Consider the following 25,278-nt stretch of genomic DNA (forward strand, 5'->3'; position numbering starts at 1 on the left):
GGCCATTTCAAATGGCGTTTTTTTTGTTGTTGTTGCAAGAACTACTTTCCGTGGCGGAGTACTCGGCCCTATTAAGTGACATTGAGGACTGATGCAGGTGTTCCGCCGCAGTAATTAAACGAGAAGAGTCTCCCGCTTTTGGGGAACGTGATCCGGCTCCCTCACTACCTGAGATACGCTTAATACCCAACGCAATTCAACTTTCTGGGTGTTTAAAACCTGTAAGTAACAGCACATCTTGTCGTTCCATCGTTTATTTACGATTTAGACACTACGAACTACGTATATGTGAAGTATGTTTAGCAGATATGTGCACATGGTGCGATATCGTTTGAACGCCCGTTTTTTTCCCCGATTGTCCTTAATGTTGTTGAGAAATATATATTGAACATAATCTTATAATTCTCACTATCTACCTATTTTTTAATCCACATCTTAAGTCTCAGATTTAACTTGGAAGTTGTTTTTTTGACAAGTTGTGCCAGAGCTGAGTTATTGTATTCGCAAAGTTTAACTGAAAGTGTTGATTAAGATTAAAAAAAAAAAAACTTTTGTCTCACAATGGAGAAATTCCCAAATTACAGCAGCGAAATTATGAAAAGGAGAGTGTTTCGAGACAGAATGTTTTGAACCGCATCAAGATGCATGAAGAGATGTTGAGTTTTGCTTCCATCACACTGCAATTCTGAATTGGGTAGTATCAATCACACAAGTCACTCATTACTTTTATTTTTTATAAAAAAGGAGCTAATCTATATTTTGATGAGCATAGATGTCTGCCATCTCTCATCTGGTACTGGAGTTTAAAAAGGGGAATCAAAACACCACATCTTTACTATGTTCAATATATCAGCAATGTGAGGCTTTCTTTACTACCCCCCCCGAGCCCCGCCACCCCTTCTAAACAAATGTAATGTGTATTTTTGTCATCAAAGCCTCTGCCCGAATGTTTTGTACATGTGGTTGTTAATGGGTGCATACTTTTTTATTTAACTAGCCGTCAACAACGATGAATAGCAGCGGACCAACCTATCCCCTTGCCTCTTTGTATGTTGGAGACCTGCATCCTGATGTTACAGAGGCCATGCTGTACCAAAAGTTTTCTCCTGCTGGACCAATCATGTCAATCCGTGTGTGTCGTGATATCATCACACGGAGGTCCTTGGGATATGCCTATATAAACTTCCAGCAACCGGCTGATGGTGACGTTCCATTGTTTTTTTTTCTTTCCCCTTCACCCCCCGACACACACACACACAAAAGATCTCTTGTCGTGAATTGATTTGACTGTTCATGTATGCTGTGAAAATGTCTTGTGAAGTTGTGACACGGCACTTCAAAAAACAAAAACACAAGCATCAGTTTCTCTGATGTCCTAGAAAATGAGGTCAGCAATTTTAAGCAGTTCAAGCCTTCAAATATAGGAATACCTTTTCAAATCACTTCATAGGTAATGATAAAAGGTCCCATCTTAAGTGTAGCAATGGTGTTTAAGTCACACTTACAGTGAGTTCAGTTATGGTTGCTATATTTGAGCCTGCATTCACTTACATGGTTGTTGCGCCTTCTGACGCACCTCTTGCCACGTCGCCTTTCTCTGTAAATATCTTTAGGGTAGTCTCAGTAAAGGAGCATTAATTTTAAAGTGTCATCTCTCAATGTCAACAAGACATACCGGAATGGATGTCTAAGGAAGGAAGAACACAGACCTGAGTTGATCACACCTTGACAGAAGTATCTAAAAACATAAAAGAGAATTTGAACGGTTGCAAATGAAACTAGACTTCCTCAGTCGGTTTATGTATAAATATGACCTAAATAAGTATTCTGAACTTAAGTTTTTGAAGTGAATGTTATTTCACACCAATATCTCTTCGTCTTTTAGCGGAGTGTGCTTTGGATACGATGAATTACGATGTTCTCAAGGGACGCCCAATCCGAATTATGTGGTCTCAACGTGACCCAGGCCTCAGGAAGTCTGGTGTGGGCAACATCTTCATCAAGAACATGGATGACACCATTGACAACAAGGCTTTGTATGATACCTTCTCAGCCTTTGGCAATATTTTGTCCTGCAAGGTAAGCGCTGGTGTTTCGACACAATGCGATCGATGATCACCAACATGTATGTTGACATCACCTCTGGAAAATATTAGCATGATCGCCCAAGTCTTAAGAATTTTAGGGTGGTTTCCTCTTCATAGAGGCACTGACTACAAAGCTTTTATCACTTCACGAGAGAGAGGCGTCATCCCTAAAATACAAAACACATGACATTTCTTGCAACAGTGCACAATGCCACACTTTGAAAAATGTGAAGGACTCTCCCATGAAAATATTGACGTATTCATCGCATAGACTATGTCTGCGTAGCGAACCTTATTTTCAGTAATGCCATGATTGGCTGTTACAGCTAAAACTGGCCGCCAATCAAACAAAAAATGACGCCACTGTTTCTTATACAGGTATATTTTTCATGTATTTGTGATAACCATCTCAACATTAGTATTTCATAACACACAAATAGCTACTATTATAAAATATGAATAAAAACTTTATTTTTAGAAATCCACACCTCAAATTTGGGGACATTAGCATCTTGGTGGTCGGGCATTGAGAGACATGACAAAGTGCGCTTTCTTAACCGGCTGGATTGAATTGTTTTTCAATGGTTTAAGCGTCACCGAAGATAGCATTTGGCTCCCAACACAAACACCGTCAGTCTCCAGACTTGCGGAGTGTAAACCTTTTTGGGACGGAAGACGAGTACTCCTCCTCTTGTCTGCTTGAAGCAAAGTGAAGTCATTCCCTCCCGCATACAAACATGGTGAACACGCACGAGAAAGGGGCACGTCACATTCGAAGTAGCGTATTGGCGTATTACACACGTGGTTCTGTCAGTCGTTGGTGAAATGGTTGTCCGTAGATACTTAACCCCATTTAGGGACGATTAAAGGGCACAGACAAATTGGGACAGAACAACACACGATGGTGGCGCGGGCACCCGCAGCGGCTCCTCTTGTTGTCTGTTTGAGATGGAAGAAATTTGCTCTGTGCTGTATGTTGCACATACTGCACATTTGTCAATAAAGTTGTACTTGACTTGACACACACGATGCAGTTAAAACACTCAAATGCAAGAAAACACTTCGTAGCGTCAAATTATTTCATTAAAGCACACTTGAAATAAATGTATTGCTGACTTTGTGAATATCGGTGGGTCTCAATAAGTTCTAATTTTAAAAAAAACATAACACTGACCGCATCCTTTCGTATTGATTGATTTTGTTTTTTCTTAATTTACACTGAACCCAGAGTAATATTTTTATCAGGATATCTGGCACAAATATTAATATGAAATTCTGGCCAGATTGCACAGCCCTAATAAAAATATACTAAAATAATAGCAATAAATACTTGCGGTTCTCGCTATGTGTGTATTAGCCTCTTAGGGGCAGTGCAGTGCCATGCATGCATGGAGTACACAGATAAGAAGAAAGTTGTGATTGAGCTCTATAAATACATCTACTTTTTCCTCATAGATTGGGAAGAATACAAAGCCTTAGAATTTTAATATTTTTTGTATATATGCATTCCATACGAATGTCACGTTAGCATATCAATGCGATTTTTCTTTTTATATGGACTTTAACATTAGCACTGCTCATGTTTTTAACTCCAACTGAGGTGTTACTAAACAGTAAGCATGCTCAGGAAGGGCAGAATCACATCCCATCACGTCACATGCTCGCTGGTCAAGTTCAACTGTACAGTAAAGGTACTTTCACGTTGCGAACGTGTGCATCTATGCGCATATTCATTGTTTTTCTTTGTTCATAATGTTTTTCAGACCGAGACAAGCCAAAATTGAAATCGCAATTGAATTTTGATGAATTGCCCCCTCCCTAACTCAAACTGTTGAATGCTGTGTTTCCCCGTAGGTCGTTTGTGATGAAAAAGGCTCAAAAGGCTACGGCTTTGTTCACTTTGAGACTCAAGAAGCTGCAAACCGTGCCATTAAGACCATGAATGGAATGCTGCTGAATGATAGAAAAGTGTGAGTACATTAATGTCTGATATTGATCTGTTGCGTTTGTTGAGCAACCTGATAACAAGGTAAGGAAAAGAGTGGTGCGGATTGAATAGTCATGCATTTCAGCTACGAATGACTCGACACCACTCACTTTGCAGAGTTTGTTTTGCTCAGTCGGGGGACCAAAATCATGCGGAGTCTGCACCACACCAACCAATTTGCTTGAGTACACATTTCAGATTTCTCCGTCGGTCAATCAATTGGTAGTGGATCTAATTTCTCCACGGGGATAAATAAAGTTTTCTGAATCTGTTCATAGGTTCGTTATCTTTGTGTAAACAGAGAGGCAGTGGTTGGTAGAGTAGGCAAGAATTGTTCTCAAGCAACAGTACTGTGTGTATATGACGACATTGTGCCTGTATGACATACAGTAATAAAGGTAACATAATCAAGGCCCGCAGCAACTGCAAATAGCATCTTACTTGAGCTTGTTTGAGATGGGCAAACTTGTTTTCAAGTACTTCTAAGATCTTGCTTAGCAGTACTGTGTTAAAATGATCAACGACTGGGCAAAAAAAACCAGCATCTTGCTAAATCATGTGATGTTTACATCGATCTTCGCCTGTCACATGACTGATCCGAATAACGGAGCGCAACATGTAAACGGCGGATAGGAAGAGATCATGCCAGGGAACCAGAAATCATTCATTTGGACAGATTGACAAAGAAAAAAAAGTAAGTAATGTAAACTCAGTTTAGGCGTTTGTGTTCAAAATGGGAAGTACCGAGAATGTTTACTCCCAAAAGGCTTCTTTCTACCCTTAGGACAATTAAATGACGTGCTTCCCCCCTCCCCTTCCCCCAAGCTAACTTTGACTGCGGCGCTGTCTGCAGTTTTGTTGGCCACTTCAAGTCTCGCAAGGACCGAGAGCAGGAGTATGGCACCAAAGCTATGAAATTCACCAATGTCTACATTAAAAACTTTGGTGAAGACTACACTGATGACAATCTAAAAGATGTCTTTTCTGCATTTGGTAAGAGTGAATGTCCCCATCAGCCCTTTGCCTGAGCCAAGTGACCTAAAATGTGGGATATGAAATGACTGTGTCTCCTTTCAGGCAAGACTCTCAGTGTGCGCGTGATGAAGGATGAACAAGGCTGTTCGCGTGGATTTGGCTTTGTAAACTATACTAACCATGAAGATGCGCAAAAGGTAGCGTGGCTATGTTCACTTTCTCGGTGGCTTTGTGATTGGATTTTAATTGTGCTACTATGTCCATGTTTAAACGACGACAGGGAATATGCAGCTCAGCAGAAATGATGAGACAGCAATAATAATAATAAAAATAAATAAATGCAGTGGTTCTTTTTATTAACAAGTGTCTCCAGTTAAACATTTTTGGAGATACAAGCCGATGTGTGTGTGCGTGCCGAACAAATTTTGGACTTGTTAGCTACAGGCACACCACCACTACAAAGTGATGGCAAACTCCACATTTGACCACCTTCACTTGTAATATATATATATTTTTTGCTTGCATTTTCAGGTTTGGTGCAGGTATTAAACAGATTTTTGTAAACTGGGTTTTCAGAAAATGACTGAAAAAAGGAAAAAAAGTGGATCTTATCCATTATTTAATGGGGAAAGGTGATGAGAGTGATTTGAGCATGGTACCACATGGTACAAGAACTATTTTGTAACCTACAACGAGATTGACACAAGATGGAGGAAGCCAAATGGCAAAGTGGGTCTAGCTGAAGGGAAGTCATGGTGGTGGTGACCCCTTTTTGTTTTCGCCAGGCGGTAGATGAGATGAATGGTAAGGAGCTCAACGGGAAGTTTCTCTATGTTGGACGGGCTCAGAAGAGGCTGGAGCGTCAGGGAGAGCTGAAGCGCAGGTTCGACCAGATCAAACAGGACCGCATCCAGCGCTATCAGGTACCGCTCACAACAAAGTCAAGTCGGGTCGATGATTTCAAAACTTTTGCTAATTCAGATGTGGGGGGGAATACATTGAAATGGCATTTTCTCTTCCTTTTTTCCCCCCAACAGCCATATTATATGCCTAGCCTTACATCTGTGTTGACTTCTGACTTCTGTATGGCAATTAGCATAATTGACTGTCTTGAAAAGGGGCACACATCTGAACTTTCTGCTTTCAGGGTGTCAATCTGTATGTGAAGAACTTGGACGACAGCATCGATGACGAGAGACTCCGGAAGGAGTTCTCCCCCTATGGTACCATAACAAGTGCAAAGGTACGTGCTGGGATGAGACATTGAGAAGCACATTAGGCGGTGCCTTTACTTTTTGGAGTTTGAGCGGACCCGTGCTGTCTGCGAGCAGAAAGTCCCAGGTGTGACGGCCCTTCGTGTTGATTGTGCTTGACCTCTCTCGTCCTGTAGGTCATGACCGATGGCTCCCAAAGCAAAGGCTTTGGTTTTGTCTGCTTTTCTTCCCCCGAGGAGGCGACAAAAGCAGTAACTGAGATGAATGGAAGAATTATTGCTACCAAGCCTCTCTACGTGGCACTGGCTCAGCGAAGGGAGGAGCGTAAAGCCATTCTCACCAACAAGTATATGCAGAGACTGGCCACCCTGAGGAGCATGAACAGTCCCCTCATCGACTCGTACCATCAGACCAGCTATTACATGACAGTGCCGCAGGTAGGCTGATTCCCCCCCCAATGTATAATTTATTCATGCGCTTCTTGTCGTTTCATTTGAAACCGGCATTTGTCTTTCAGGCGTCCACGCGCACCTTCTATGAGCACGGTGCTGTCAGCAACATGAGATCGGTGCCTCGCTGGACAGGACAGCCGCCAAGAGTGCACGGTGAAGTGATAACTCGGGACCACGCGGATGTGTTGAAACGCTGAAGGCGCATGTAGACACAAATGGTGCTGCCTGTATGTTTTCAGGTCCGTACTCATCCCAATACGCTGGCGGCTCTGCCCCTCGCCAGGGCTCCACTCCCATCGCCACTGTGAGACAGGCCTCCACTCAGGCTCCACGTATCAGCAGTTCCACACAAAAGACAAGTCAGTCCCAGCTTCTAGTGCCCGCCAGGACATGGTTGGCACAGCTCGAAACGCGCTTGTCTTTAATTAGATAACATTGGAACCCAGACGTCATGTGGCCGAGCTGACATGTCCGGTGTGTCGAGAAGCGGTCAGTTTAAGTACTCGTCGGCGGTGCGGAACCCTCAGCAGGTCATCTCTCTACCCACCATGACAAGACTGCAGGTACTCTGCTTATTTCAGGACCGAGCTCTGAAATACAGTGGTACCTTAACTCACAAGTTTTTCATGTTGCGAACCATCGCTCAATTTTTATTTCATTTTTGGCTTTGCGTTGGGAGCTAAAATGTGACTGATGATTGCACTTCAGACACTCCACTACTCAAGTGCAAGTGCAAAAAAATCACATGCAGCCAAACCCGTTTGAACTGAGGTTTGTCAACTCGTTGACGACATAAGTGGCCAAACGTCGGCCACTGCTTTTGCTGTGATTTAATATTTGAATCCGTGGTGGACAGCATTGGAATGCAGCGGATGTAACGGCTAGAGATGATCACAGACCCCCCCCCCCCCCCCCCTCATTTTTTTTCAGTTGTCTATTTTTACCGCATTGTGCTCATGCTGACTGATTGAGCAAGGTTTTTCTTAGGTTGGTCCTGCGCCTGTGATGGAGCAGCCCGTGCATGCTCAAGGAATGGAGCCACTAACTGCCTCAATGTTGGCTGCAGCACCACTTGTGGACCAGAAGCAGCTTTTTGGTATGGAGTGAGTGAACTCGACTCATTCAACAAGCAGGAGTTGGGCACATGTGAACAATTATTCAAAAAGACCTCCAGCTGTTTCTTGCCACTCCCAGTTTAAGTTGATTCTCAAACGCAAAATAAAATGACATTTGTGTAGTATAAACAACCACATAGATCTTTTTTAAGTCTTGTTTCAGTTTCATGCTAACAAACGTTGCAAATGCCATCGACGGGCAGAACAGTCGTTGCCATATTTGAACAAACGGTGGAGAAACACATGTAAACAGACACGAACAAGACTCATAGGTAGGTTCTTTATCTTCTCCATATGTCTGGATGATACTGCCCCCCCAGGTGGGTAAGGTGCCCTCACCAGAAGGAGCAGCGGTATCTAACGTCTGGATGTTTTTCAATAGTATTGACTGAACAAAGTGAGGTTGGATTCATTTAAGTTGGCTTATTTTGTTAAAATCCATCGCTGTAGTGCCCTGTTGCAGAAGGACCCTCGAGAGCCTGGGGGTATGTGTCTGCTGCATATTAATATCCACTTAGTACACAGCGAGTTTGTGAAGCTGACGTAGGACAGGCGTTTGCTCGGATGGATTGAGATTAGCATGTTGGTGTGGCCTTCAACAAACATTTCAGTTTCTCAAAATGAATTGCCCGCCCTTGTTCTAAAAGGTCTGGTCTCTGAATGACTGAATGAAAGAAAGGCTTCTTTTCAACATATTGTATGCTGAGTGTGCGCGCGCGCTGTGCTTCAGGTGAGCGTCTGTACCCTCTGATCCATGCCCTTCACCCAAGCCTGGCTGGAAAAATCACCGGAATGCTGCTAGAAATTGACAACTCAGAGCTGCTACACATGCTGGAGTCACCAGAGTCCCTTCACTGCAAGGCAAAAAAACTGACACTGATCCATGATTGTGCAAAAGCAAAAAAAAAGCGCATTCAAATAATTCTTTTCTTGGTTCTTTTGGATCAGGTGGACGAGGCCATCGCTGTCTTACAAGCCCACCAGGCCAAGGTCTGCTCCCCAAAAAAGTGAGAAATCCCTTAAGGTCAGCTATGTTAATTCTATTAAGATTCTTTAGTGGATGGATGCCACTGTGTTTGCTGATCTTTTGTTTTTTAAATAAGTGAATTTTGATATTAAATTCAGTGTGATGTCTCTTTGCTTATCTGGACATTTGTTTAAAATGTAACTGTCGTTTTCTTTACAGGTGGAGACAACTTTCTCGAAAAAATGGAAGAAAAACAAAGGAATGTTCACTGTAACTGACAGGAGAAGCAGCTCTTTTGGTCTTTTTGTTAATGTCTTTTGTTACATTATAAAGTTCACAAAATAGGCATTAAACCCGTCTTGTCATTTCAACATGTTAAAGCAGCACTGTGGCCAAAAGCAAACATACACTGAACATCATGTAGCGTTTCACGTAGAGATGTTCAATACCACTTTTTTTTCTGACCAGTAAATAACACTTAGTACTCACCGATACCACACATACTTTTGATACATAAAATTTCTATTCAACCAATTACGGATAAGGACAGTCATTGCCAGAGAGAATTAAGTTCAAAATAAAATGACTGATTTAGAATTCATTTATAATAAAAGTGGAAAATAAAATGTGACAACTTCCATTCACGTGGGATTAGTGACAAAGCATCTGCAGGAAGAAAAATTAGAATTTATCTTTGGAGTCTGGTTACTGAGTTGTAGTCTTATTTACAATTGTTAATTTGTCCAAATAATTATTCAGACTTGAAAATAACAGGAATGGTAAGAACCATAATAAATTAAACCTGCATACTCATGTTTTGTTTAAAATGTAATATGGTGTAGAGACAAAATCATGGAATAACTAGTCATTCAGGTGGATAGACCTGCCGCATAATTTATCTGAAATTCAACCCTAATTACTGTCGGAATATTTGAATGTCAATGATGGTTTCAAACAATGTGACCTTCATTTGAAAGTTTGGATTGAAAGCAATTTGAGGCTTGTTCTAAGAGGAACAAAACATATCAAGGAATTGTTTTCAAATAGTTTATTGGGAGCCTTCATACTAAAAATGAATGTCTGTAAAAAATTACAAAGCATTTTGTTAACATTGATATACTTTTGGTATTCAAGACCCAATATTCCAACACATTTATGTAATCCTATTTGTTTTCAATCTACAAGTACTCAAGGAAACAAGCAGATGAGACGGGAATATTTAAAAACAGATCTGCAGATTTCTTCAGTGGTACTTGACAGCACAAAGCCACAAAGGAAACTCAAAGTGGCCCTTATTTTTTTGGAGAGGGCATACATACAAACTTGAGCCAACCAACTTCAATGAGGCCTTTTCAAAGACATTTTAATCAATGCAAAAAAAAAGTATTTACACTGATGATCAGAAGCATGCCTCACTATCGACGCGTTGGCATTAGAAGCTGCTTCGCTGTGACTGAATCCGGGAAAAGGTTGTGGTAGGTTGGTAAGGGAACATAGGCCGCCTTGATCATTTTCCCTACAAGACAAACAGGAAAAAGACGTGTTCCTCTGGAATCATGTCATTTGTGCTCATTTGCATGGAAAATTGCTTGTGCACATACCTGCAAACCAGCGTCCATGAAGCGCATTTACAGAGGCCATTGCTGCTGGTATGGAGGGACACTTCACATACACGTTACCCTGCACCTCCCCAAAATATGTTTGTGTTAAGGTAAAAACGATATCGATTCATTCTATCAGATCTCCTGCAGTTGTTCCACAAATGAGAAACGAAGGAATGTTCTCACCTGAGCAGAGTTCTTGTCAACATAAATGTGAACGACTCCCCCATGCTTGTTACACTCCTCGATGACATCATCTTGGATCTCGATGGCCCAGCTGGGATCGTTTTCCCTGAGAAGAGAGAAAACAAACAAAACCACCCAAAAACATTTAAGGCCAGCAGTCGGTCATAATGTAAGTATTTCAAAACACTTTGAAAGCCTTACGCTTGCGGGTTGAAGAGGTTGGACAACTGAAGGCAGTGAGTGGCCAGTGGCTGAGATGGTAGGTTTAAAGCTTGGCTCGGCGTAGGAGCTGCAACGGCTCAACATTGAGCAAACAATCATGTGACAAAACTGACTACAGCAGTCATTCTGACTTACTTGCTGGGGTGGCCATGTTTCCATAAGACGCCGAGCCGGTCATCTGTAGCGCCTGCTGAGCAGCCGGGGGAATCTTTAGACCCGTTCCTGCAGGACCAAACATGTTGGGTCAAGGGGAGAGAATGGAAAACAAAATACTGAAATCCAATTGGAATGTTCCAAACCTTCAGCAAGTCTAGCCATGAGCTGCAGTCGTCCCGTGGTGCCGAGGTCGATGCCGGTCCGTTCTAGCTCATCGTTATCCAGGAACGAGCTTGCGGTGGAGGCGTCCGAGCGCTCCGTGACGTGGCCCACCTTCATTGGCCGGCCGGCCAGCTCAAAGCCGTTCAGTTGCTCCAGGGCCTTTTTTGCACACTCGGCATCTGCAAACTTGAAGATGAAGGTAGATAACCATGATCGTCGTCATGAACGCACACTATAAATAGGCAAGCTATAACGGATAGCCGGCCATATGAACACACAGAAAACATGTCAAAGGACAACGAGCACTTACTGATATAAAGCCGTATCCTTTGGAACGTCCGGTTTCGCTGTCCATCATGAGCTGAATTCCTTCAATCTGCACAAACAAAAGAGGATGACAATCATTCATCTGCACAAGCACAAAGCGTTCTCTCGGATGTGCAAGTCCATTCTGACCCTTCCGAAGGGCTCAAAGATCCCTCGCAGCATTTCCTCAGTGATGTTGAAGTGCAGCGAACCCACGTAGAGCCGCATTGGCCCCGCGCTGCCTTTCTGAAGATTATTGGCCGCCGCGGCAGCCCGGTTTTTCTCAGCCTGTGAATGCGTATGTGAGAAACCTGAGTCGTGTCTGTCTAACGTTTGGAAGCAAGATGTGTGCCCACTGACCTGAGAGGCCTGGACAATGATGGGCACTCCCAAAAGCCGCTGGCCCGTCAGCCCGATAGCCAGGGGCACCGAGGACGACTCCACAAACTCAATGTAGGCGATCCCCTTCGATCTCCGTGAATTCCGGTCCGATATCATTCTCACATCTCGCACCTAGAGAGACGAAAACATTCCAGACATCAATTTTATATACTCGAGGCAAGACGAGGCTTGAATTAAGCGCCTTTACATCGCAGTTTGCGAGGTACAATTTGGGCCTGATTAAAACACATTGAAATTGAGAATCAACCGCCGACATGTCTCCGAAAGCTTCGATGGGCCGAGGTGCTCACATCACCCATTGCGGCGAGTTGGAGGTTAAGTCAAGCTCGGTACTCTGACTGCTTACGCCGCGTTGCAGAGTCACTCTGAAGTCCGCAATCAATACCTCTGTGGCAGCGAATAAGGTACACTTCTGACAAGTAGCATTCTCATGAATGGATGATGAGCAAAGATGGAGAAATCTTGCTGATTGTTAAGCTAGCTAGAAGATTGACACAGCTAGCGCGTTTTAACACCGGCATTTCGTGCCTGGGTATTGGGACTCCACTTTTCACAGACGTCTGGCTGGAACTGTGTCCAAGTCAGAACATCAAACTTTGAACAGAAAAATTAATACGGACCAGAAATGAATCATGTTCCATTAAGGTGTACATCAGCAAGGAAGAGTGGCCTATCAGCTTAAAAGTATTCATACAGTGTGTGTCTACATTATTGCAGAGCTCTTTTTTTAAAATTCATATTTTAGCAAACACCATACAAACCAATTCAGAAAAATAAGACAAATGTGTATTGTTTGAACCCCCCCCACTGAAAATGATTTTTAAACAACAAAATGTAGCTTGCTTCTATAAACAATGTGTTTTCAAAATGTATTTTTATCGCCCCCCCCCCTGCCAAAAAAAAAACCAAACAAAAAAAAACGTCAATGCCGTGGGATTAGTCTGCAAAAAACTGCTTCTGAAAACTGGAAATTTGCATCTCATATGCAGTCACCGATAAGCAAAACTGCTTCGCAAGGATCCCCCTCCCCCAAAGCACCTTAGTAGTACAAAGTTCACATTCAAATTCTCCAGGAACTCACTTTTCCAACAGCCGAGAAAAAATCCTCCAGGTCTCGGGCTCTGATTCTAGCAGCCAGTTGCATGCAGAAAACTGTGCGGGCATCTCGCTCCTCTGGCGTTAGATTGTCAATTGGTTGCCTAGAAACATAAAACAAAAGCTCCATGAGATAAGAGACAACAAATTCGCAATGTCAATCATTTAAGCTTGAAACCTTATCCAATCACGGCAACCCTTCCACAAAATGAATTGCGCCAATATCACACCTACAGTGGCCTGACATAGACATTCATGTCAGCCTCGTGGAGACACTTTTGGCAAATAGAAAACAGATGCCCAACTGTTGACAGCAACTGGGGTGGCTGTCGAGCACGCAGCAAGTTTCACACCGCATACACAGTGGGGATGATCCCGAATACTTCATAAGGTGCTTGAATTCCGCTTCTGTTTCGTATTCCTCATTGTAATGCAGGACGGTATATCAGATGTCAATGAAGAAAGGCAAGTGGGAACTCACTGTTTAATGGTGAGATTTTTCGCAAAAGAAAAAAAGGTCTTAGTGAAATGCCTGATACCCGATTGGCCTTTTTGCACAATGCTGCTGAGAATCGGGCATTTTGCAGAGGGGCTGACTATATGAATATAAGCATACACCAAGCAGGAACAGGAAATGACTTTGTACCTGACTGGACTCTTCTCCTTCTTGACAGGAGTGCGACTTTTGGAACGCTTGCGTCTGAAACAAAGACAAAGTCATGATTTACCGCAGTTTATCAGCTGTGTGTTCAATTAAACAGGCGCACACATCACTTTGTGAATCAAAGAAAAACGGATCATTATTTCAGTATGTGTACTTTTAGCAACCTTTTGTGAGTTTTTCTTTTTTTAATGTGCAAATTTGTTGGAAAACACTGGATCAAGCCACACGGCAGTACGGTCACCTACATTGGGCTCTTTCGAGCTTTGTAGCGCCCAGCTCGCTCTCTGCTTCGAGGACGTTCCCTACTGCGGCTTGGCTTCCTTTCTCGGCTCTTGCTCCTCTTCTTAGCTTTTTTTCTGTCTTTGCTTCGGCTCCGGCTCCTTCTTTTCTTGGAGCCTGGGCTTCTGCTCTTGCTGCGCCTCTTCCTGTGTGCCATTCAATAGAGGGCTCAATTCTTGTCATGCATGACTTTGTAAATCCAGCACAATGAAGCAACAAAAATACATACCTCCTGTTGTGACCATCATGTCCGTTTGCATGAGAAGACTTGACCTCATCCTAAGCAAGGTTGATAGAAGAACATCATGAGGACGTAGACGCAACATTTCAAGTCGTCATGGTACAGGGGGGAGGGGAGGGACAAGAGAAAAATGCAGAAATATCTCAATTAATAATAATACTTCAAAATGTCCTTCTGTTGAGCCTGGACAGGTGTCCTTCCCCAATTCCCAACTTCCCGTCTGTTCTTAACTTGGCTGCAAAGTACTCTTAATCAAAGATGGAGGGTCCCCCAACAACTTTAGCTGAGGTCAGGAAGCTCATCTCATCCCATCCCCCTATGGCAAGCCGTACCAATGTCACTATTTGTGCCTAAACATGTGACCACGCAAGATGCGGGGGTCGCTAAAAGAGATCCTTTGTGGTTGGTGTCAGTCCAGTGATCTTCACCCATTTTCGTTCTTGGATTGTAAGAGCTCGATGCCACCTCTGTCACACATCTTGCCCTGAAGCAAACAGGGATTCACACTTCTTAGTAATATTGACGCCCAAGAAAAAGAAATTGATATTGAAAACAAAAAAAAAAAACCTTCCACGAGATACTATTGTCTTAGGGTGTGCCATTGTGGCGTCTTGACTTAAAGTATGCCAAGTGAATATACAAATTATAAATAGAAGTATTGCTATATTCATATCTGGTGTTGTGTAGCATGCAAAATCACGATGCTGATACACATTCAGGCTGAATGAGGCAAAGGGGCAGTATTCATATTTATCAGTAAAAGAAACACGTTTAACAACGTAAGGATGAAACTGGCACGGTTCTAAGTCTTAATCATAAGACGGTCGATCCCTAGCTACTTTCCAAAGTTGTCAAAGTACAGGTACAATCTTGGACAGCCTTCCTATTACCATCTGTTGAGCTGTACATGCATGTTATAAATCTGAATACTGCCAACTTTGCTGGCCAGGTAAGACGGGCCTGTCACTCATTTGTATTCACCTTGTCGTAACCGAACAGGGCCTGGGTGTTTTAGGTCGAATCTCTTTTATTCCTATGGTGAACCACAGTACATCAGTATATGCACAATAACTACCTTCCTTTTTTTCACAGTTCACAGTGGAATCAAAGATGAATTCATGGGAGTAGAGGTGAGATATCATTAGGGAAGTCTATAAAGAGAGATAGATGCGGATTTATTTATAAACTTACAGCGTTTTACTTTACACCACACAACATTCATGTAAACTTTGTCATCGTTGCAATTATTAGGAACGGGTCAAGTGTAGAACATAAGCTTTATTTCATTGACCTCTCCACCCACCTTTCTGTATGGCGCCTCCAGCATGGCCTCAACATCAAACTCATCAGCCATGACGATCCTAAAATTAAGATAATGAGTTCGTCAACTACTTTGAACACGTGGAGCACAATTAACTCACAATCTAAAGAGATTGTGTTTTACACACTTGCTGAACCTGCTATTTATTCGGCGCGGCGATTTATACGGCACAAAATAAACACAAAACAATCTCCATATAACCTAAGAATGGGGTCAGGGTTAACAATATTCATTTTAACTCTCTACTACGGCTTATGGTTTTGTAAACGCTGAAAAGCCAAACAAAAACGAACACTCAACATGTTTTGACGACCAAGACATGCTACCATATCTGTGGAGACTTAATGGCGGCCACGATGACATGCTAACGCTAATTACCTGCTTGGGCCTGCTGTAGCAAACAACGGCCAATCGCTAGTATACAAATCCAAATCGACGCCAATGGAAATAAATGTACACGAATGTGATCCGAGCACAATGTAAACACAGTAAGCGGAAATAATTAGGAAACAACAGCGAGATGCTACAGTTCCAAAACGCGTCTTTAAAAAACGCCCAGCTAACTTTGGAACGCTAGCCTACGTAGCAGACAATGACGTTACCGTTTGGAAAGGGTGAAAATGTGAGGAAGAGTCAAAATATGAAAGCCAATGTCCCGCTGAAAAGACTCTTCTGAATCCGTCCCGTTCGGTAGATCCAACTAAAAAGTGGCATAAATAATTTCAATGAGTGACTTATGTAAAACGTTTTGGTTCCTACAAGAAAGGGGAAAGGGCGCACAGAAGTGATCGTGGCCTTTCCGGCACTCGACGTCCAACCTTCTTCTTCGTGGTCTTGTTTTACTTTTTTTTTGCTGGCAACCCAACGTTTGATGCATTATCGCCACCTAACGGACCGGAATGTAAAGTACCGGAAATGCAGCAAATAAAAACAGTATTAATTAAAAATAATAATCCATCCTTTTTCTCATCCACTTATCCTCACAAGCGTCACAGGCGTGCTTTAGAGTATACAAGCAGTCTTTTAAAAAAAATCAAAGAAAAAAAAACAATAGTAATAATTATAATTATAAGAAAAATAAAAAAATCATATCCTAGTCATTAACCTTATTTCCCTGAAATAATTCATTCACTAATTCTGAGTTTTGGTTGTTGATACATTTCTAAGACTGTCAATGCGGAATGCAAGTTTATTGTCCTTTTTATTATCCACGGACTTCTTTCCTTATAAGATCTGCATACCGTTAGCGCATGCCAAACATGCTTATGTTGGCCACACACATCACAGCTGCCTGTAGCCTGCTTTCTAATTTTATAAAGTGTGGAATTAAGTGCAGTATGACCAATCCGAATACGTGTAAAAAAGGACTCCTGTATTCCTTCAGTATTCCTGCCCATCTAACGTCCTGGCCGAAACCAACCTGTTTCTGCAATTAATAGTATAGGTAGTACACAGTAGTTCTTAAATCCCAGTTCTCTTGCCAAATGTCCAGTGTTTTCCTTTTAACTATTATTTTGTATTCAGCCATAGATAACTGAGTTTCTACCGTATTAGTGGATTCAGTTTCAAGCTTGCTCAGTCAGAACGTCAGCAGTTTCATTGCCCTCTCCTGCGACACGTGCAAGACCACAAATAAAAGGTGCCCTAAATCGTTTGTTCTGAATAACAATACAATTTATTTATAAGAGCCTTTTAAAACAGTCATGGAAGAATAAAAACAATTAAAGCACAGATAAAATTATAAAAGACACCAAAAAATTGCAGGTGAGCAATCCTGTATAAATGATGATGTATTCTGTAAATTAATTCCAAACAGCATGACTCAATAGTACGAATGCTTGTGAGTGCTGCCAGACTGACGTGACCGGTGCATTACCAAGATTACCTTCCTGTATCCAGTGTAATGCTTCCAATTGTTAAAAGTGCGACTGACAAATAACCTGCCGTTCTTTACTTGTTCATGCCAAAGTGATACTCTGTAATTAAAAGGGGCACCGGCGTGTTTGGTTTTGATCCTTGTGTTAGGGTTTGGATGTGACCCCAATTGCACAACAACAGGCAGGTACCGTGGAAGTCAACACTTGGCGTAGTTTATTTTAGAGTCTTCACAAAATCACTCAGGGAGAAGCACGAGGAGTCCACAAGGAACTGTCCGCACAAGGAGCAAGGAGCTGCAGGAGACGGCAACAGAGTCCACTGGTGTGGTGACAGCACGAACTTGCACTGGGGAATGGTCTGTGAGTCAATTTGTACCAGTCCAAACGAGCAGATGGGCAACAGGTGGGTGATGAGCTGATGAGTCTCAGGTGTGAGGTGCAGAGCACCCTGGCTGAGGAGGCTGCCTGGCTGGCCCCTCCCTAACACCTTGAAGCCATTAGTAAATGAAATCAATTCATCTGAATAATGCTGCTATAGGGCGGAAAGGTGATCGACTGGCAAGCACGTCTGCCTCACAGTGCAGAGATGCAATGTTCGATTCCGGATCTAGCCTTCCTATGTGGAGTTTGCTTGTTCTCTCTGAGTCGACATGGGCTTTCTACATGTCTAGTGATGGGTCCATGAGGCCTCATGAGGCGTGTCGACACACTGACACACTGTGTTGATACTGTGCTGATACTGTGTCACTGACCACTGCCACCTGCTGGACCTTCAAGATCCCTGCAGCCAACCCACTTAACAGACTGAACTGACTGATAAATTGTTTTGTATATTGAACATAAAATATACAATTCGGTAATAAATTGGCAAAAGGTGAAGGTAAGATATAAAAAAAGGAAAAGAAAATAGTCATCATCACAAATATGTGTTCAAAGGAGTAGAAAGAAGCAAAAAACCTACCCCGAGTCCTACCCCTTCTTATATATGAATTGATCATTTTTCTAAATAGGAAAGAAAGTCTAAATATCAACAAATGCTTTTACCCTTATGTATGCTGTACTAATACATTTTTACATTAGGTTTGTATATACAGTACATACTCTTTAGAGCACATGTATATGTCGATTTTCTCATATTCATAATGGATGCTACATTTCATTAATATATTAAATAATCTCATCAATGTATTTCTGATGTATTGCTATATTTCATGAGTGTATCGAATTTATCAGCTTAATTCTGATTTGTGTAGTTGACTTGTACTACTCTCGAATTCATTTTTAATCTCAGCAAGAGAGTTCCTCATTTTACTGGTCCGTTTCAGAATCATTCCACAGATTTACACCTATTACAGATACACTCCTTTGTGTGATGTTCGTTCGTGTTTTGGATTTTTTTGTATAGATTAGTACCCCCTAAATTATGACAACTTTCTCAGATTTTAAAAAGCTTCTGGATCTTTTGGGAAAGGTTATTATTGTGTGCTTTGTACATTAATTGGGCGATTTTGAAGTCAATCAGGTCATGAGATTTCATTGTTTAATTTGATAAACAGTGGATTTGTGGGTTCCGTCCATTTGGAACCAGTGATTGTTCCGATTGCTTTGTATTGTAGTTTTAAAACAGTGTTTTACTGGCATTTCCCCATATTCCCACACAATAGGTCAAATATGGAAGTAATAAAAGTATGTGTACAAGGATCTCTTATTCAGCACATCCTTAGTTTTTGGGAGGATCCCTATGGTTTGGGATATTTTTCTTTTATTATCTATTATGTAGCTGCCAGCACGGTTTTGCATCTACAACTGTTCCAAAACATTTTCATAAGGTCATTCATCGATTTGATGATGAAGTGTACAATATCATTCACATCCATGCATTCATTTTGCAACATTCAATGTGTTCAAATAATGTGAAGATCATTTGAATGAGGATGCTTGTGGGCTTTTATTTCACAAATTTTTATTGAGAAAAATAAGATGCTCCAATGTTTTAAACTTCAGCCTGTTGCGTCTTTTACAAGCGATTTCTCCTGCTGTGGAGAACACACGCTCACAAGGGACGGATGAGGCTGGCGTACAAAGGAACTCCTTTGCGAGGTGGGAGAGGTTTGGGAAAGAAGTGTGTTGGTCCTTCCAGTACAGCTGCTTCGTGGAACCTTGATTGTCAAACATGGAGTGGAGAGTCAACCAATAATAATTACTGATTGTCAATTAAATCATCAACATAGCAACCGTGAAAAGATGAGTGAACGTTTGTATACCTGGCGTAATACTGGGTGTATCGCGAACTTCATTCTCATGCTTGGCCCGATAATGCCTCAGCATGGTGGAGGTGCTTCTGTTGGTGTATGACAATTCGACCCGGCAAATTCGACATTTCACCTGTAATGAAATGTGAATAAGAAGTAACTAAGAGTTACCTTGAAATGTATTCGGATTAGAATGGTACAACACATGTCAATAATCTGAGAGGCACTCGGCGAGTGCCTCTCGCCGAGAGGCTCTCGGCGACAGAAGGCGATTTGAATAAATAAATAAATAAATAATACCTTATTCTCCGGGACATCAAAATGGTCCCACATGGCGGATGATTTGCGTCTCTGCTCCATAATCGGCAAGGAAGGCAAGGCACGAACACGAAGTCTGCACTGACACGAACTTCGACAAGCGAGCGTGAGTGAGGTCTGGCTTGTTTCGGCAAGTGGCATTGTGTCGCCAAACCCACTTCCTTATAAACACTGTGCGGCGGGCTTTTGCTGCGTCAACGCCCTCTGCACTGAGTCGACGCCCCCTGGACTAAGTGGCGCAGCCTGTACTGTGCCAAGCACCCGATGCAGTCTAAACTGCACCGGTGCAGTTCACGTGTCAATTAGCAGCCTGGACTGTGTCAACGCAGCCATGTGTCAATTAGCAGCCTGGACTGTGTCAACGCAGTCGATGTGTCAATTAGCAGCCTGGACTGTGTCAACGCAGCCGGTGTGTCAATTAGAAGCCTAGACTGTGTCAATGCAGTTCACGTGTCAATCACGTGACGTAATGAGCCAGCACATGCATCGACACGTGGTTTGCTCTGTGAGCCCGGCGCATGTGTCAATGCATCGGTGTCGCTGGACCCATCACTAACATGTACTCTGGTTTCCTTCCACATTCCAAAAACATGCATTGCAGGTGAATGGAATGCTCTAAATTGTTCCTAGATGTGGTTGTGAACTCAAAGCGTTTTCTTTTGTCTATGTGGATACTGCTCTTCATATTTTTTTCTGACATTCTTCAGCCGCTCCAGTGTAAGGTCTTGGTTGCCACCAAGCGGATGGAGATGAAACTCGCACACTATTGTGCACTACGTCCCTTCAACAATATCACCAATACTGATCAGGTGTGTATAAAATAAAATAGTTGTTGTTCAAGTGGGCATATTTTTAAGGAAGTAAAGTCAATTCTTTAGAATAATACGTTCATTGAGCCCCCACAAGTGTTGACACGGTATTCTGATTACCGGTAATATTGCGTTTGTGGAATTTGATTTAAGCACATAAAAATCCACCGTTTTGTTTTATCCATTTCGGGGGTGGGTGTCTGAAAATTACAGGACAGGGCCTTCGGGTCCAGTTTGCATCATACACTGACTTATATGAATATAAGGTCATCACATGACCGAACCCAGAAAACAGGTGAGCCGTGAGGGTTTTTACCTTTACCAAAATGTGGCCTGAATGAAGATTTGTGATGGGCTAGGTAGCTCTTGCCTGAATATGATCTGCCTCTCATCTGGCCACTCCACCACGCTGACCCGATAAGTCACAAGGTGCTCCAAATTTTGTGTGCACTTAGGTTGTTTCAGGTCAAATTTTTACCTCTGTTTACTAAATTGGATTTTACATTTATGAGCGTGTGCTAAAAAGAGCAGAACTTGATGTTGTGTAACTGTAAATGCCATAAATAGGTCGTTTTTATGTCAGTGATAACAGTGTTCGAACAGCTTGAGAACAGTCCTGAGAATGCTTTGTGTTTTCACCACATTCACACAAAACATGTACCGTTTGGTCTTCGGAGGTCATCGCGGAATCTCGAAAGAGTGAATGAGTAAAATAGCAGAGGAATGACCGTACATTATAAATAAAGGGAGAGAATATGGCCCACGGAGGATAAAGCCCTTCCTGCACATAATCAGTACGTACACTTACATTGTCCACCAGGTGTCACTATCGTGTCTGTTAAGTGGCAAACTCGTTAGTGACGTCACTGTTGGGTTGATGAAACTACAATATTTAGACAGAGTTTGTAATTTCACGTAGTCGTGAGAAATAAAAAAGGATCACAAGCGCAGAGATAACAAAGAACTTGTATTTAACTAGACACAACAAAGAAGTAGAGAGGAAGCAAGTGCGTCAATCATTTGCCCGTCTTAAACCCGTCATATGTACAGCCACGATTTCTGTGACCCCCGATTTCCTGAAAAAATAATACTTTAAACGCTTGGGTGAATTGTATGAATCTTATAAGATAATCAGGGCATCATACCTTTACAGTAGATATCTTTGAGTCATAACAGAAACATTACATGACAAACATTTGTTCCATTCAGTCATTTACAGTTAGACACATTGTAATATCTTTACTTTGTTAATGACACAAATGTGTGACGTGTCTCTATGCCAAACACAATATTCATGATCATACATATCTAAATTTTTTAAAACATTCGATTTACTGGGGCAATAAATACAATTATTGTAAATTATACATATCATTTCATCACAAAATATTATTGCGAAGCACTTTTAAAAGACAATTTAATTTTCATTATTTCCATAAGGAGAGAACGATGTGCTAGGCAACAGTTTCCTCTTTATGTGTGTCTTTGTTGAGTTTCAGAGGTGAGTAACTATCCTGGGGCACAACAAAATATAGTTTGTCATCAAAACATAAATCATCTGAAGGTGAGGAGAGGTAAGGGATTTTCAAGACTATGCCTGTGAGCACTCCTCCGATGGCGGCCGCTGCTATGGTGGAGAAGATGGCAGCCACCTGGAAGAGAGCCTGTTCTCGGGCACTCCGCCCCAAACCTGGCTGCAGTCCAGGAATTAATGCCTGCAGTTCAAGCAACTTGGGATCCCCTTCTTTTGGGGCTCTGTGCCTAAAGGTGTCATACATACTAGGACCGTAGACTTCCTCTTTCGCCACCATTATTGCATAAATCCCAGCAGCGGAGGAAATGAGTCCTGTTAGCCCGTGCAAATTATGTATTCCACATTGATCCTGGATTCGGAAGCGTTGTGCCAAGACAGGGCTCAGGTACTTATAGCCTAGCATGCATGCGATGCAGCCTACCATCCCGAGGGCATATGCTGCCGCAGGCGAAATCATCATATCTACGGATGCCCCGACCGTCACGCCTCCAGCCAGGGTCACATTCTGGATGTCCGCCATGCTGAGTTTTCCATTTTTGTTGAGTAGTGCTGATAGAGCAAATGCCGTGAGGGTGGAGGCACAGAGGCCAATGAAGGTGTGGAGGATGGCCCTGTGCTGGTCATCGCCTTTCAGGGTTAATGCCGAGTTGAAGGAGGGCCAGAAGACCCAGAGGAACAAGGTTCCCATCATGCACAGGATGTCCGACTGATAGCTGGTGTTCTCCTTGGCGTGACCTTCATTGAGACGAGGTCTGTACAGCACAAAGGTGACTGCCAATCCAAAATAACAGGCAAAGAGGTGAATCAGGATGGAGCCTCCAGCGTCGTTTATCTTCAGGTACTTCAGCACTGCCCATTCAGTGACTGCAAATACCGGCACCTCCAGGAGAGCCATGACCAGCAGCTGCAGCGGACTTGTCTTGCCCAATACTGCCCCGAAAGAGATGAGCACCACGGCGCAGGCAAACTCTGCATTGATGAGGTTGATCACACCAAGTTGGATCTTACCTTGATGGCTGAACTGGAAGTACCCCTGCACTAGAATGGCCCATTGGATGGAAAAGGTAGCTACAAGGAAGTTGAAAACCATCCCTCCGAATCCATAGAGTCGGAAAAATGCCAGGAGGCATCCAAAGCCGAGGAATATCATCACCTGAATGTCGGCAAAAAAAGGATAATCCTTGTATACTGCATTGTCCATGGCCTTAGTCTCGTTGGTTTGAAATCTGGCATCGCCGTGGTTGTCATATGTGACAAAAGTGGCAAACAGACCCAAAATCACCAACTCCACTGCAAAAACAAACACGGGCAGCCTCACTCGCAGGCTGCTCGCACCTGGCTTCATTGTCAGAGCTCAAATGGCAGTTTTTTTTCATTTGAAGCAGGGATTATAATCAGCACAGATAAGAGAGGACAACGTTCAAGTTCGCTCCCGCTCAAACAAGTCGAGATGTTCAGTAGTCTGAACTTTGGCTTGCCTCATAAAATGTGCTGCTCTTCACACTGTTGTTTATTGAGCACCACTCTCACTTGTGTCCCCATTTGAAACCAGTTTGCATTTTCTCTTCTTTTGGGAGAAAACGGACAATGTGGCCACTAGGCTGTTCAGGAATTGAACTTTCACTTGGCCCGACACTATCGGCGTGTTTTCATTGGATCAGTCACTGTCACTTTTTCCAGGGCTTATTTATGCTCTCAAATCCCCACAAACAACAAACACTTGGCTTGTAAAGTCACCAAAAATAGTTGGTCTATGCTCGATTCAGTATAATTAAATAAGCTTGTAAAACCATTTTGGTGTGTTTGTTACAACTTCTAAACACTGGTGGAAACTTGTCAGACTTTTGTCATGGTTGCAATTTTCCCCACTAATTTAGTGACTCCACTTCTTTCAGTGACTTGTAATTAAATAAAGGAACACACAAAACGAATACACTTGCCACACAATTTATTTTCCTACGTCTAAAATGACATTTAGATAATTGCATTATAATATTTAATATTTACATAAATTATTTGGTACACTCTTCAGGTTCTCTCTAGCACACGCACGCACACACGCACACACACACGCACACACACAGACACACACACACACACACGCGCACACATACACACAATAATGGGGTATAACATTTTTACATGCACCTTCATTTCTGTCTGTTGAAAGGGAAAACTGATCACTACGCTTAATTAATGGAACAGAACTTAAACTCCCATCATCCACAAACATTCACTTGCACATTTTTCAAGCAATTGAGGCAACAAACTGCAGTGCGGTTCAATAACTTCAACAATCACTACTGATAAAAGTGGTAGTAAAAAAAAAAAGATGTGCGCATAGGCTCAACGTTTTTTTGAGCTGTTCATCAAACATGAGCTTCCTTCAGGTAATATCACATGATCATTATAATCGTTGACTGTTGATATTTAACCAGTGTATCATGTTTTAGCTCTCCAAATTTACAATGTAGTCTGACTGCTTGTCAACACTCTGTTACAAATACATATCAAGTTGATGTTGAGTCCAATGTCACTTAACCTGTGTGCCTCCATAGAAACAATTCAACGACAACAAAAAGAAAAAGATACATTTTAAGTTGAATAAATATTGCAAACATTTAAACAACACGTGAGAATATGAAAAAGACGGGAACATTCCTCACGAAGGAGTGGGACTAAAAGCCTTATTGAAATGCTGTTGAATCAGGATCGAGCCGCCTGCACGGTTTATCCATGGGTTAGGTTTTGTGAGACTCGCTGGGTGTCACGGGCAGAACCTCTGGCTAAAATAGATTCAGGAGTAGATGGTAATGACCTCACGTCCCCCTCCGCGGACGAGGAGAACCCGATTTAGACCCTCTGTGAGGACCTCCAGGAACTCCATGTCTGGAAGGCGGCCTCAGTGAAGGAGGAACAAAGACTAACGCATGAATGAACGATACAAATGATGGAATTGCTCCACGTTGTTCCCATTTCATGATGAAGGCTTTGTTGTAAATGTTATGAAATACTCATTTTGTACCGCTTATCCTGATAATTGCTCGATTTTTTTT

The 25,278-nt window shown here is 42.4% G+C and overlaps 4 protein-coding genes and 1 long non-coding RNA gene across 14 annotated transcripts in view; 1 reads left to right on the plus strand and 4 right to left on the minus strand.

Moving 5' to 3' along the window:
* Positions 1–43: 43 nt before the first annotated feature.
* On the plus strand, positions 44–9,036 carry LOC127595785 (embryonic polyadenylate-binding protein-like). The gene is made up of 16 exons (XM_052057575.1): positions 44–221; positions 998–1,202; positions 1,886–2,079; positions 3,942–4,057; positions 4,928–5,067; positions 5,152–5,246; positions 5,835–5,972; positions 6,197–6,292; positions 6,440–6,700; positions 6,781–6,868; positions 6,955–7,074; positions 7,145–7,278; positions 7,703–7,811; positions 8,561–8,691; positions 8,779–8,854; positions 9,017–9,036. Exons 2-15 carry the CDS (start codon positions 1,010–1,012, stop codon positions 8,839–8,841), a joined length of 1,878 nt encoding a protein of 625 aa, XP_051913535.1. The 5' UTR covers positions 44–221; positions 998–1,009; the 3' UTR covers positions 8,842–8,854; positions 9,017–9,036.
* A 794-nt stretch (positions 9,037–9,830) lies between these two features.
* Positions 9,831–16,273, minus strand: rbm39b (RNA binding motif protein 39b). Of its 8 annotated transcripts, XM_052057541.1 has the most exons (17): positions 16,035–16,273; positions 15,415–15,472; positions 15,187–15,262; positions 14,540–14,595; positions 14,100–14,149; positions 13,837–14,016; positions 13,574–13,627; positions 12,914–13,031; positions 11,791–11,943; positions 11,581–11,718; positions 11,435–11,500; positions 11,106–11,310; positions 10,942–11,028; positions 10,786–10,873; positions 10,585–10,690; positions 10,399–10,477; positions 9,831–10,313 (listed from the first exon to the last, which is right to left on the minus strand). In XM_052057541.1, the coding sequence occupies exons 8-17, from the start codon at positions 12,974–12,976 to the stop codon at positions 10,213–10,215; spliced, it is 1,086 nt and encodes a 361-aa protein (XP_051913501.1). In that variant the 5' UTR covers positions 12,977–13,031; positions 13,574–13,627; positions 13,837–14,016; positions 14,100–14,149; positions 14,540–14,595; positions 15,187–15,262; positions 15,415–15,472; positions 16,035–16,273; the 3' UTR covers positions 9,831–10,212. The 8 variants fall into 8 exon arrangements, with proteins under 8 accessions (XP_051913501.1, XP_051913502.1, XP_051913495.1 ...); XM_052057542.1 differs by lacking the exon at positions 15,187–15,262; XM_052057535.1 differs by having other exon boundaries at positions 14,100–14,595; positions 15,093–15,262.
* An 872-nt stretch (positions 16,274–17,145) lies between these two features.
* Positions 17,146–21,609, minus strand: LOC127595787 (uncharacterized). The gene is made up of 3 exons (XR_007961326.1): positions 20,433–21,609; positions 17,797–17,968; positions 17,146–17,447 (listed from the first exon to the last, which is right to left on the minus strand). It is a non-coding gene; the product is annotated as an uncharacterized LOC127595787 (long non-coding RNA).
* Positions 21,610–21,636: 27 nt separating this feature from the next.
* Positions 21,637–23,677, minus strand: rh50 (Rh50-like protein). Its single transcript, XM_052057543.1, has one exon. The coding sequence runs from the start codon at positions 23,565–23,567 to the stop codon at positions 22,143–22,145; it is 1,425 nt and encodes a 474-aa protein (XP_051913503.1). The 5' UTR covers positions 23,568–23,677; the 3' UTR covers positions 21,637–22,142.
* A 476-nt stretch (positions 23,678–24,153) lies between these two features.
* slc12a5b (solute carrier family 12 member 5b) overlaps positions 24,154–25,278 on the minus strand; it is a 40,812-nt gene continuing 39,687 nt past the window's right edge. For all 3 annotated transcript variants that reach the window (XM_052057518.1, XM_052057517.1, XM_052057519.1), the window contains one exon: positions 24,154–25,111. In XM_052057518.1, the coding sequence (XP_051913478.1) occupies positions 25,020–25,111 (92 nt within the window). In that variant the 3' untranslated portion in view covers positions 24,154–25,019. The remainder of the gene's footprint in view (positions 25,112–25,278) is intronic.

Source organism: Hippocampus zosterae, chromosome 2 (assembly GCF_025434085.1).
Source record: "Hippocampus zosterae strain Florida chromosome 2, ASM2543408v3, whole genome shotgun sequence".
NCBI lineage: Eukaryota > Metazoa > Chordata > Actinopteri > Syngnathiformes > Syngnathidae > Hippocampus > Hippocampus zosterae.